At 51.6% G+C, this 12,171-nt stretch overlaps 1 protein-coding gene across 1 annotated transcript; it reads left to right on the top strand.

Moving 5' to 3' along the window:
* Positions 1-37: 37 nt before the first annotated feature.
* LOC133494384 (solute carrier family 12 member 6-like) lies at positions 38-12,013 on the top strand. Its single transcript, XM_061808163.1, has 26 exons — positions 38-188; positions 1,559-2,459; positions 3,663-3,757; positions 3,828-3,953; positions 4,286-4,432; positions 4,510-4,564; positions 5,035-5,165; positions 5,247-5,488; positions 5,553-5,668; positions 5,748-5,942; positions 6,013-6,177; positions 6,577-6,675; positions 6,809-6,866; positions 6,935-7,109; positions 7,207-7,325; positions 7,395-7,493; positions 7,573-7,692; positions 7,890-7,994; positions 8,075-8,243; positions 8,364-8,559; positions 9,324-9,493; positions 9,642-9,773; positions 9,845-9,952; positions 10,350-10,585; positions 10,755-10,888; positions 10,970-12,013. Exons 2-26 carry the CDS (start codon positions 2,237-2,239, stop codon positions 11,059-11,061), a joined length of 3,507 nt encoding a protein of 1,168 aa, XP_061664147.1. The 5' UTR covers positions 38-188; positions 1,559-2,236; the 3' UTR covers positions 11,062-12,013.
* Positions 12,014-12,171: the final 158 nt, after the last annotated feature.

Below are 12,171 nucleotides of genomic sequence, written 5' to 3'. Positions count from 1 at the left end.
GTGTGACTATTGATGCGCATGCGCGAGGCTGCGGTCGGAACGGCGACCGAGAAGGGACAAACCGTACGATTCTCTGTTTTCGGTCGGACAATAAGGAGCTGCGAAATATTGAGGCGTTCAATGTTTCCACAAATGTACGAAATCGAAGCACATCGCTGGAGGCGAACTTCCGACAACACCTGAGCGAGGTATTTATTTGTACTTATTTGTGTGCGTGTGTTTGTGTCGTGTATCGCGGTGCTTGACAGGTGCCAGTTCCGTGCGGCATGGGTTAGTCGATTGCTAGCTTTAGCATCCTGTCTGGATGCCGGCCGATTCCAGCCGGCGTCCGTGCGCTCTCTTTTCGCCCCTCGCACAATTTGACGCCGCTCGCCGGCGGAAAACTCCAAATTGGGCAAAGAAACACTCGTGACGTCTTTTGAACGAGTGTCCTAAAAAAAAAAAATGAAAGCCGGTTAGCGCAGGTTACGGATGTCCGCATCTCCTTTTGAGACGCCCCAATTCTTTCCGGAGCCACAGTCGAAACCCGCGATGATGTTTCGACATTTTCGATCGGCGCTTATTACTCATCACCTAGTGTTTGAATATTACTATTATTATTATTATTATTAGGTCCGTCTGAAAGTAAAATTGCTCAACTGAGCGTGGCAAGTGTCTTGATGATAAGAACATTGCGACACACTAATTACGTTTGCTTATTTTAAATTTGATTTGGTGATGTGTAATATATAATTGTCATTTTAAGCCCTGAATATCACTTAATTTTTTATTTTTTTTTACCATTACACTGATGCTGACTTTACTGCATGCAAAGTAGTGTGACGTACACTTTTACACAGGTGATCATTTCACGGACTTGATGCTTGAATTAGCGATTCCTAAGAAATGAGCGCACCGCACCAGATTCGGTTTTTTCCCCCTGGACGGTTCAATACAGGGTGTTTTCTTTCCCCACAAAACCAGACAAAAGAACGGTACCGCAACATGCGAAGCAAGCCTTCGTTTTCTTTTTCTCATCCAGCAGCGACTGGTACAACCGGTTGGAGCCGCTTTTTTTCTTTGCTTTTTTTTTTTTTTTTTTTTCGCTCATCTCCAGACAGACCCGAGTTATTGTTTGACGGGGTTTGTTTTGATAATTTTGGTGAGTCATTTGGTAGACGTGGTTCAGCCTGTTTAGGACGTCGGGAAGAACTCAAATCAGCGTGACACGTGACATTTTGGGGGAAATAATAGCCGGAAACGTGCAAAGATTCAAGAACTGTGTCGGATTCATTTCTGGCTATTATAGTTTTAATCTGTTTTTTTGTTTGTTTGTTTTTTTAGTGCCATCCATTTTTCCAGGTCAGCAGAAGTGGGACACAGTTCCTCACTTTATATACGCGGCCATTTTTTGGGGGGGTCATTTAAATTTGGCAGGGTTGTTAACAACACTCTAATTTTTGTGATGTGTCATATTTACAAGACAATTTTCACTTAATTTATTGCTTTAGTGTATATGTCTGGTGAGTGTTTTTTTTTTTTCTTTCATCCTACCTTTGTCTATTTCCTCCCGCTCCAGTCCCTTTGCCCGCGACCCCGCTCCAGCTCCCGAGCCTTCGTTTTGCCCGCGATCTCGTCGACGACGCCCTGCCGAGCCGAAGCCCGGTTGGAAAAGCGATGCCGAAAAGATACACCCGCGCCGGTTTGCTCGGATTGAAAGCCGTGTCCGCCCGGCCGGTTCCTCACTTACGATTGGCGGCGTGACGTTGTCGTGTGCGTCTTTGGGGAGTCACTAATTACATACGACAAGATCACGTAATTTTATTACAAAATTTATGTAATTATAATCTATTACATTACCATCAGATAGTCTGTTGTTCAATTCCATGATTGCAATTTTAATTACGTTTGAAAAATAACAGCAAAAACAGATTTTTTTTTTTTTTATCCCCCCATGTCACGTCATCCTTATACACCTGACACTTCTGATTGGCTGTCCCTGGTCATGTGCCATTCTACACGACTATTACATTTTCAACAAGATTACTTGTAATTGTAAGCGGCTACATTTTCAGAGTAACCTTCCCAAAAGCGCACATTGCCTCGATGGAGAATGGCTGCTGGAAAAGAACAAATTTTCCCAGCTGTCATTAGCTGCGCTCGCTAGCCTGTGAGGCCGCCAGCATCCCGCCTTCCCTCAATTTTGTCGTCCCAAGTCCACACCCCCCTCCCCCCAATTTTCCCGGAGGCCCTCGCCATGACGTCCGTGCGGTTCACCGTGACGCCCACCAAGGCGGAAGACCACCCCGGCCTGTCCGACACGTCGCCCGAAATCAGCTCCCGCTCCGGCACCCACGTGCGCTTCGGGTCCCGGGAAAGCGTCAACCGTAGCGAGCCGCCCAGCGACGCGTCGGGAGGGGTCTCGGCCCCGACGGGAGAAGGCGGGACGGAAACGCCGGACTACAGCAACATGGAGCAAGGTGAGGAGCACCAAGGTTTATCCCTCGGTGGAATTTGGTCGGGATTTTAGTAGATGGCGGTGACTCGTGTGAAAATTCCAAATAAATGTGTCAAGGAGTCAGATGTGAATATCAAACAATGACTGTCGACGTATCTTTGCCTTCTACGCAATATCCAATTCGTCAATTGTTTTTTTCTTGATTTTGCCGTTTATGCTTTTTTTCAGAAAGGACTTTCTTCAGCACACCAGCTGTTGTTGCTCTGGCGTCTTTTTGACAGCCTTCAAACATGTTTCCAATGTATTCTTTATATTTAAACCATCAGAACTTCAGACACTGGAGCAAGGATCAGCTTTTAGGCTAACGGGTGGTAGGAGGTGGCGTTCATATCCATAGAACTGAATCCTCGACCGACCGGGACACATTTTTGTTTTAATCCGTTGGTCCTCAACTCTTCTCGAGGTGGAGGGAGAAGTTGGGCTTTTGTTTTGCAAACGGTGGTTGACCTGACTCAGCGTTTGAGCCAAGAGTCAGCAAAATGCGTCACAGTTTGCTCGCGAGACAGTAAGTCGGCACTTTCACTTCCGCGGTCGTCCGCAAAGGAAAAGGAGTAGCCGTGCACGTCCATGGTAACAAGGACACCTCGGACTATTAGCTTATCGTAAGCTTCCCTAAGTAGGAATTGAGCCGGTTAATCCAATTGAGTTTCAAGCGGGCTGCGCAGCATCTCCACGTGCGTCCGTCGGTCGGGGTCAAGGCCCTCGGAGTAGAGCGGCGCGACCCCCTCGCCGGCTCCCCCGCGGCGACGGCGGCAAAATCCCACGCAGGTGTGCTGACCTCAGCTGGAAGACGCCTGTCATTTGATCTCGTTTTTGTTTTTGCCGTTGCATTGTCGTCGTCGTCTCCCCCCACCCCACCCCTGTCGAACCTTTACCGGATTCTTTTTAGACAGGAGAATCCGTCAAATCAATGACGGTGCAGAAAAGAACCTGAAAAGGAACAGGAACAGCTGGCCAGGATCGGGTCTCGATCCTTCTGTATAATTGCGTGCGTGTTGACCGAGTTGCAGCGGGTGAATATTAACCCGCGTTGTTCACTTTCGCACTTGTGATTTGTCAGGGTGATTGTAGCACGAAAGGTGAAGGTGACCCGATAGAGGGAAGCGACCCAGCGACCGTTTTTTGCTCTCGGTGTGCTGACCTCTGCCGCGCTCTGCCTTTGCAGGGGATGGAAATTCCAAACTGTCCAGCGTGTACATCAACAACAGCCACGGCGCCGATGACGACGACTTCTACGACAGGAACCTGGCCCTGTTCGAGGTTTGCGCAAACGAGCCCGGGATCCGATTCGGTAGGTCTTGAACGTTTGCCGTCTTCACGCCCCTCGCAGGAGGAGATGGACACGCGGCCCAAAGTGTCGTCTCTGCTCAGTCGGCTGGCCAACTACACCAACCTGATGCAGGGCGCCAAGGAGCACGAGGAAGCTGAGAGCAACAGTGAGAAGAAGAAGGCCAAGGTGCTTGCAATCGGTTGCAAATGTGGCGAGTCCTTCGACGAAAGAGTCTCCCATTGATGTCCATTGTCTCCCATGTGGCTTGATAATGTCGCACTTGATACTTGCGCCGGGTTGCCATTTAGTCTTTAGCGTGAATAAGTGATTTCAGGCTGACCTGCTCCGATATCTTCCCGAAAAGGGGCTGCCAGCAGGAGATAAGTCTGTTATTTTGTTCGAAAGGAGTTTCCTATCTATTCTGACCGCAACCTTGCAGGATCGGGGACTGGGAACTGACCTTCAGGCGCAGATGTACAGAAGCATTGATTTGGATTGCGTGCTCTGTCCCTCCACAGTCACCGCGCATGGGGACCTTTATGGGCGTCTACCTGCCGTGTCTGCAGAATATCTTTGGGGTCATCTTGTTCCTGCGTTTGACGTGGGTGGTGGGGACCGCCGGCGTGTTGCAGGGCCTCTGCATCGTCTTCATCTGCTGCTCCTGCGTGAGTGTCGTCCAATGTCGTAAAGTGGAGTAGAGTGCCGCAGTCTCACTTGCCCGCAACCCTTTTTGTCCCTCCAGACGATGCTGACCGCCATATCGATGAGCGCCATCGCCACCAACGGGGTGGTTCCAGGTAAGCCTTTTGTGTTCAATGAGCCACCAGTGGTAACGAGAAAAGTGGGGCGAAACTGGTGTGATTTCACCCGACTTTTGACGGGATGTTGCGCCGTCGTTGCCCCAACCTATCAGAGTGCCGCCGAGCGGACCGTGAGGCTTGTTATTGCCTTGAGTGGGCCATAAATGCCTGCATTATGGAATACATCTTGCCATCTGCACTTCACACAATTTCGACTCAAGGTTCAGATTGTCATTGGGGGAATGATGATAGAATTTGAGGAAGAACTGATCGCAAAATGCCTTCCTATAATTCATAAAAGTCAATTCTTTTCGGTGCCAGGGTTGGATTAATTGGATTTACTTTATTTCCTATGGGAAATACCGCTTCGATTTTCGCGCAATTCAATTTTAGTCAGACCGTTCATCGGTCAGACACCCGTTCGTGGTCCTGAATGCTAATTCCTCACCTCCCTCGCCTCTCTCCAGCCGGAGGCTCCTACTTCATGATCAGCCGCTCTCTGGGTCCAGAGTTCGGCGGTGCGGTTGGTCTGTGCTTCTACCTGGGCACCACCTTCGCGGGAGCCATGTACATCCTCGGAGCCGTCGAGATCTTGCTGGTGGGTTGTTCTGTTTTCCTGTTGACATTATTGTTTGACACCTCAGTCACAGGACAGACTCATCATTTTATTCTCCTCCAGATGTACATCGCTCCAGAAGCGGCCATCTTTAGTGCCAAAGGGCTGGAGAGCGAGGCTGCGGCCATGTTGAACAACATGCGTGTCTACGGCTCCGTCTGCCTCCTCCTCATGTCCTTGCTGGTATTTGTCGGGGTCAAGTATGTCAACAAGCTGGCCTCTGTCTTCTTGGCCTGCGTCATCGTCTCCATCGTCTCCATCTACGTTGGCGCGCTGGTCTCCGCCTTCAAGCCGCCGAACTTCTCGTACGTTCGCCCGAACTGAAATTTTCAACCCTCCAACAACCCAAGTAACACGTCACCGTTGCAGGGTATGTATGCTCGGAAACAGAACCATCAACGGCCACGATCTCATCGATGACCAGTGCGCCAGAACCGTCCTGCTTTCGGCCGAGAGGGAGGCCGCCAACGAGACGTTTCTCGGGGGTGTGTTCCCGATCTGGGCACAACACGGCGGTTCGGGAAGCTTGCCGAGTTGTCTAAATGTTGCTGTCTTTCCCCGCAGACGGCAACATCACGACGCCGACGATACCGGAACCCAGTCCGAGCCCCGGTCCCGCTCTCCTGGAAAAGACCACGTACTTGTGGAGCCGCTTCTGCCAGAGCGCCGAGCTCAACGCCTCCTGTGACGACTATTTCACTGCCAACAACTTCTCCCGTATCAAAGGCATCCCCGGTTTGGCCAGCGGCATCATCACCGGTAACGCCGCCGCACACGGAGGCCGCTATTTGGCCACGACAAGGTGTGACCTTCCCGCTTGCCCTCGTAGAGAATCTGTGGAGCTCATACCTCAGCAAAGGGGATGTGGTGGAGAAAGGCTCCTTGAGCTCCTCCCAGGGAGAGCACACTCCGTCCACACAGCAGCCTTACGTCTTTGCCGATATCACCACGTCCTTCACGCTGCTGGTGGGGATCTTCTTCCCCTCCGTCACCGGTAAATGCTTTCTTCAGTTTCCGACCGGAAGACTTGCGTTGCAGCGATCACCGAGTTCTTGGCTCGCTCTCCTCTTGTGGTTCCTCCCAAAAGACGTGTCATTGTTGGACGCCCCCCAGGAGCAGAGTGCTGTGGTTGAATTTCTTGCTTTGGAAGGGAAAACGCCGCTAAACATTTTCAAAATATTGCAAAATGCGTATGGGGAAGCTGCAGTAGGAAGTCAAAAAGTGGGTGTCCAGGATGAAAGGCGGAGAACAAAAACCCTCTTTGACCACCTCCCTCGTACTCAACCAATTCCGCCAGAGGACATTTGGGCTCGTTCAATTGTGACTGCCCCTGAAATGAGGGTTTCCCTGAAGCTCGTTCTTATTTCAAGAAGTTGCGCCCTGTCGTCCTCAGGAATCATGGCCGGCTCCAATCGCTCTGGGGACCTGAAAGACGCCCAGCGTTCCATCCCCATTGGGACCATCCTCGCCATCCTCACCACCTCCTTTGTTTGTATCCTTCAGCGATACCCGTCTCGATGAACGCAGCGTGGAACGATGTGCGTTTTGTGACACGCAACAGTGTTTGAGTTGACATTTGAAGGCATGACCCACACCTCGTGTTTTCCTAAGTTCGCTTCTTCCAGACTTAAGCAGCATTCTTTTATTTGGCGCCTGCGTTGACGGCGTGGTCCTCAGAGACAAGTCAGTTTCACTCTTGGCGTCTTTCCACGTGCACGGGAAAGGTCGTAGATCTTTGCTGCTCCCCGCAGGTTCGGAGACTCGGTCAAAGGGAATCTGGTGGTGGGCACGCTCGCCTGGCCCACCCCCTGGGTCATTGTCGTGGGCTCCTTCTTCTCCACGTGCGGCGCGGGTCTCCAGTCGCTGACGGGTGCGCCGAGACTTCTGCAGGCCATCGCCAAGGACAACGTTATCCCTTTCCTTCGGGTTGGAAGTGACTCTATAGGACTCGGCACAATGATGACAGTCAAAGTTCCCACGGTCCAGGCGGTATGCTGACGTGCGTTTTGCATGTGCGCGTCAGGTGTTTGGTCACGGCAAAGCAAACGGCGAGCCCACCTGGGCACTGCTGCTGACGGCCTTCATCGCCGAGCTGGGTATCCTCATTGCATCTCTGGACCTGGTGGCCCCCATCCTGACCATGTGAGACCCCACGCCGATCCGGATCGTCTCCGTTACCGACGGGGCTGTCAAATCGTCTTCTCTGTCCAGGTTCTTCTTGATGTGTTATCTGTTTGTCAACCTGGCGTGCGCCCTCCAAACCCTCCTGAGGACGCCCAACTGGAGACCGCGGTTCTCCTACTACCACTGGTGCGTCTGGCGCCGCCGCAACCCGACGTGGTCTCTCGAGGGCTCACGGTCCCTTTTCTTGTGCCTTGTGCGTGTCCAGGTCCATGTCATTTTTGGGGATGACGATCTGCCTGGCGCTCATGTTCATCTCCTCCTGGTACTATGCAATCGTCGCCATAGTGATTGCAGGGATGATCTACAAGTACATTGAGTACCACGGGTATGTTGCCACGGTGACAGATGCCAAGATTGGCGTGTGCTCTTCAGCGTTGCCTTGAATTTACAGCGATGCCGACTTTTGTGAGCCCAAATTTGAAATTAGAAGTGGGCTTCGGCTAGCGGGATGACAAAACGAACACGCTCACAAGGGGGCACGAGGGCCGATACTGAAGCGGTCACCGTGTGCGTGTGATTCAGAGCCGAGAAAGAGTGGGGGGACGGGATCCGTGGGCTGTCGCTGAGCGCTGCCCGTTTTGCCCTCTTGCGGTTGGAAGAAGGCCCGCCGCACACCAAGAACTGGAGGTATGGAAGTCCCCGATGAGGTGAGGAGGACGATGACGGTGACGGCTGCTGGGCTCCGTTTTAAGACGTGACTCCTGCAGGCCTCAGCTGTTGGTTTTACTCAAGCTGGACGAAGACGCGCACGTCAAGTCTCCTCGCCTGCTGACATTTGCCAGCCAGCTGAAGGCGGGAAAAGGCCTGACCATCGTGGGCACCGTGGTTTCCGGCAACTTCCTGCACAGCTACGGGGAGGCTCTGGCGGCGGAACAGGTGAGTCCGCTCTCCGCATCTTCTATTTCTTCGTTGAATCCTCGATAGCGATGGACGAGCCGCGCACGTGAAAGCAAATGTATTCATATTATTAGGCGCATTCATAATTCTGCATGTCAGACCCTGAAGCTTCTGATGGACAAGGAGCGGGTCAAGGGGTTCTGCCAGTGCATCGTAGCGCAGAAGGCGCGCGAAGGCATCAGTCACATGATCCAGTCCAGCGGCCTGGGTGGGATGAAACCCAACACCGTGGTCATGGGGTGGCCTCACGCTTGGAGGCAGAGCGAGGATCCGCAGTCCTGGAAGACCTTCATCCGTGAGTCCCGGCCCCTGCTGCTTCCTTCTCGTCCCCCATTTGATGGATGTGGCAGAAATACTTGCATTTTGTACTTAAGTGGTTTAGACACCTGTTTAAAAAAAGAAGTACGGTAGTGCCTTGCGATAGGACTTGTATCTCAAGTCATCTTTCCCCATTGGGATGAATTGAAATGCTCTCAATCTGGTCCAGCCCCCCTCCCCCAAAAAAAAGAAAATGCTGTACACGGAGACAGCCTCACTAAGATGAGTTGTGTTTCTCAGAGGATAAAGAATATGTGGGTGTGAGTAATATTTTTTTCCTCATGTTGCGCCACCTTTTTGTGCGTTCAAAAAACCTCTTAAATCCGGGGTGTCAAACTCTTTTTTTCTCGCGGGCCACGTTGCAGGTCTGGTTTGTCTCAGAGGGCCGTTAAATATATCAAATCGTCTCCTCATATTTACACCATCAATTTATGAACTGGTCTTGGAATCGGAAACACAAAAATGCATGTCATTTCTCAACTTTACCGTTTGAAATTTTGGTCACGATTTTTCCAAGAATCGGGGAAACGGACACGGTAGATTTGGCCTCGCGGGCCACAGGAAATCGTGCGGCGGGCCGGATCTGGCCCTCGGGGCCTTGAGTTTGACACCTGTGTCTGAAATCATAACTCCACGGCAACACCGATGCTGTCTGTTCGCCCAGCGACGGCTTTTGGCATTATGTGTTCGCATTACGCTAGCAGACTTGAAGCACAGTAACCCCACCCTCCTTCCTTGCAGACACGGTGCGCATCACCACGGCCGCTCACCTGGCCCTGCTGGTCCCCAAGAACATCTCCCTGTTCCCCAGCAACAGCGAGCCGTGCGCCGACGGCTACATGGACGTGTGGTGGATCGTGCACGACGGCGGGATGCTGATGCTGCTGCCCTTCCTGCTGCGCCAGCACAAGGTCGGAGCCCAGTCCTTTTCCTCCCGCATTTGTCCGGTTTTCATTTGTTCCTAACCTCGAGTTTTTCCAGGAGTTCTCGCTTCGTCTTCTTTTTTGTCAACTGAAATAACCTTTTACGTGGGCCCCCCCTCCTCCTCGCCTGGAACAGGTGTGGCGCAAGTGCGGGATGCGCATCTTCACCGTGGCCCAGATGGAGGACAATTCCATCCAGATGAAGAAGGACCTGGCGACCTTCCTCTACCACTTGCGCATCGAGGCCGAAGTGGAAGTTGTGGAGATGGTACGCCGCCGCTGCTCTCCGTCGGCAAAGCTCACCGACTGACGTGTTCCCACCCCCCCTCCCCCGCTCAGCACGACAGCGACATCAGCGCGTACACCTACGAGAGGACCCTGATGATGGAGCAGAGGTCCCAGATGCTCCGCCAGATGCGTCTCTCCAAATCGGACCGCGAGCGAGAGGTAAGGCCGCCGCCGTGCGCCCGGGATGTTTCGGCCCGCCTGTCTCCCTAAAATATTCCAATGTTGGCTTCCTCCTCGCCGCTGGATTTCTTCAGCGAGTTCGCTGGAGTTTCGACGACGTAAGTTTTCTTGTGGCTGATCGGCTAGTCCAAGCAGATGGGGGGGCGGGGGAACTGTGCGCTAGTGAGCAATGTCAACACGACTAGTAGTAGTTGCACACATTTTAGTCTCAGAATTGACGTAGTTGTTGTACTAGTGTGCCTTAGTCAATTCATACAGGAGCCGAAATCGAGACTGACGGGTACGCCGGGAAATGTAGTCAAACGCCAATGTTGGAAGCGATGCGGATTTGCCGAAGACCTGACAAAGGCTGCTTTTCTGCCGCCTCGTGGCCCAGGCTCAGCTCGTCAAAGACCGGAACTCCATGCTGCGACTCACGAGCATCGGCTCGGACGACGACGACGACACGGACGCCGGCGAGCGGGATCGAGCGGCCGCCGGCGACGGATCCTCGACCGAGCGCCATCGTCGCGTTCAGATGACCTGGACCAAAGAGAAGGCTTCGCAGTACCGGGCCGCGCACTCCGGATGCTCCACGCCGGAGGGCTTCCGGGACATGCTCAGCATCCGGCCGTCAGTAAACCGTCAATTCCAATTTCTGGTCTCGCGTTCTGCTTTTCAACAATTTTATGAAATCCATACTTCAGCGTTGGCATTCGTGCGCGTTTTTTTTTTTTTTGTTTGTTTGTTTGTTTTCTCCCCACAAATTGGATTCTCTAATTTTCAATTGCTTTCCCGCCAGTGACCATTCCAACGTGAGGAGGATGCACACGGCCGTCAAGCTCAACGAAGTCATTGTCAATAAATCCCACGATGCCCGAGTCGTCTTGCTCAACATGCCGGGACCGCCCAAGAATCCAGAGGGAGATGAGAACTGTATCCTTGATCCTAATCCAGCAAATAGATGGAACCTGTTTGTTGTTTTGCGTCGATGTAAATCTTTGACTCGCCGAGCAGACATGGAGTTCCTGGAGGTTCTCACGGAGGGCTTGGAGCGGGTTCTGCTGGTCCGAGGCGGAGGGAGCGAAGTCATCACCATCTACTCCTGATGGGACGTCATCTTTTGAAAGGAGCTGTCTATCCACTGGAAGCGAGAGGGCGGGGAAGGTCATCCGCTGCATGGTTAACTGCTCGAAGCAAACCCCCGCTTGTCACCCGTCGTCACTCTTTTGTCATGACACGCACGCCTTTTTCCATTCCACCGGCGTCAGACAGCAAGGAATTCAACGAAGAAGAAGAAGAAGAAGAAAAAGCGCCGTGCTGTTGCGAAAGTCAAACGAGCGTGTTTTCCTGCTGACGGTCGTTGCAAGATGTCAAGTGTCAGAGGCTGTCGTTACTCTGATGAGACTCAGGGTTCAATTTTTGTCTTTTTACTTATTAGCGCGATAAGGTATGTTCATTCCAAACGTCGGAATATTCGTCTCGCTTCGCACTTTCCTTTCACTCGTCCCAATTTAAACCGCTGTACATGGATGGGCACACTTTTTGGCTTTGCGTCCGGCGACCGAACGGATCCCCGGTAGTTCTGCTGTGACGCTTCGGACATTTCACACTTCTTCGCGTTGCACCTCCCGTGATGACACTTTCCTGTGTAGCTGCAATACCGTCAACATTAGTCAGTAATAAGTCTCCGATGTTGGCGCTTTTCGAGACGAGACGAGAAATGGACCATCCCGATAGATATGACCAGTATGCATGTGTGTGTTTTTCGAAGCTTTTCCCGCGCTGATGTGCCGCCAACTGTGTGTGTGTGTGTGTGTGTGTGTGGTGTGTGTGTGTGCACGAATGAGCGCTTGTTGCAGTCGATGAGCTGTGAACTTTTTTTTTCCTTCTGCAGATTTTAGTGTTACAGTGCAGGGATTTATTTGTGTTTGTCTTTGAAACATTATTTTATTGCCTGTACATACATACAAGATTCCAAAATGTTTTTTTTTTTTATGACAGAATGATGAAATGTGGCATTACATTTGTTGGTGTTAACATTTTGGAAATAAAATGATTTTAAAGGGAAAAAAAATGGACGTTGGTGAAGTTTTCTTTCAGTGACACATGACATGTATAAATGATGTGAAATTCAAACCTCACTGCCTTGTTGGTGAATTGATGAATAAATAACTTTTAATACATTTTTTTTTTTAATGAAAGCAAATCGGACATCC

The sequence above is a fragment of the Syngnathoides biaculeatus genome, chromosome 21 (assembly GCF_019802595.1).
Source record: "Syngnathoides biaculeatus isolate LvHL_M chromosome 21, ASM1980259v1, whole genome shotgun sequence".
NCBI lineage: Eukaryota > Metazoa > Chordata > Actinopteri > Syngnathiformes > Syngnathidae > Syngnathoides > Syngnathoides biaculeatus.
This window is presented reverse-complemented; position numbering and strand designations above follow the sequence as displayed.

Coding starts and splice junctions, on each gene's coding strand:
- LOC133494384 (XM_061808163.1), top strand. CDS start 2,237: ATGACGTCCGTGCGGTTCACCGTGACGCCCACCAAGGCGGAAGACCAC. Junction 5,669..5,747: donor CAACGAGACGTTTCTCGGGG/GTGTGTTCCCGA, acceptor CTTTCCCCGCAG/ACGGCAACATCACGACGCCG. Junction 7,110..7,206: donor ACGTTATCCCTTTCCTTCGG/GTTGGAAGTGAC, acceptor TGTGCGCGTCAG/GTGTTTGGTCACGGCAAAGC.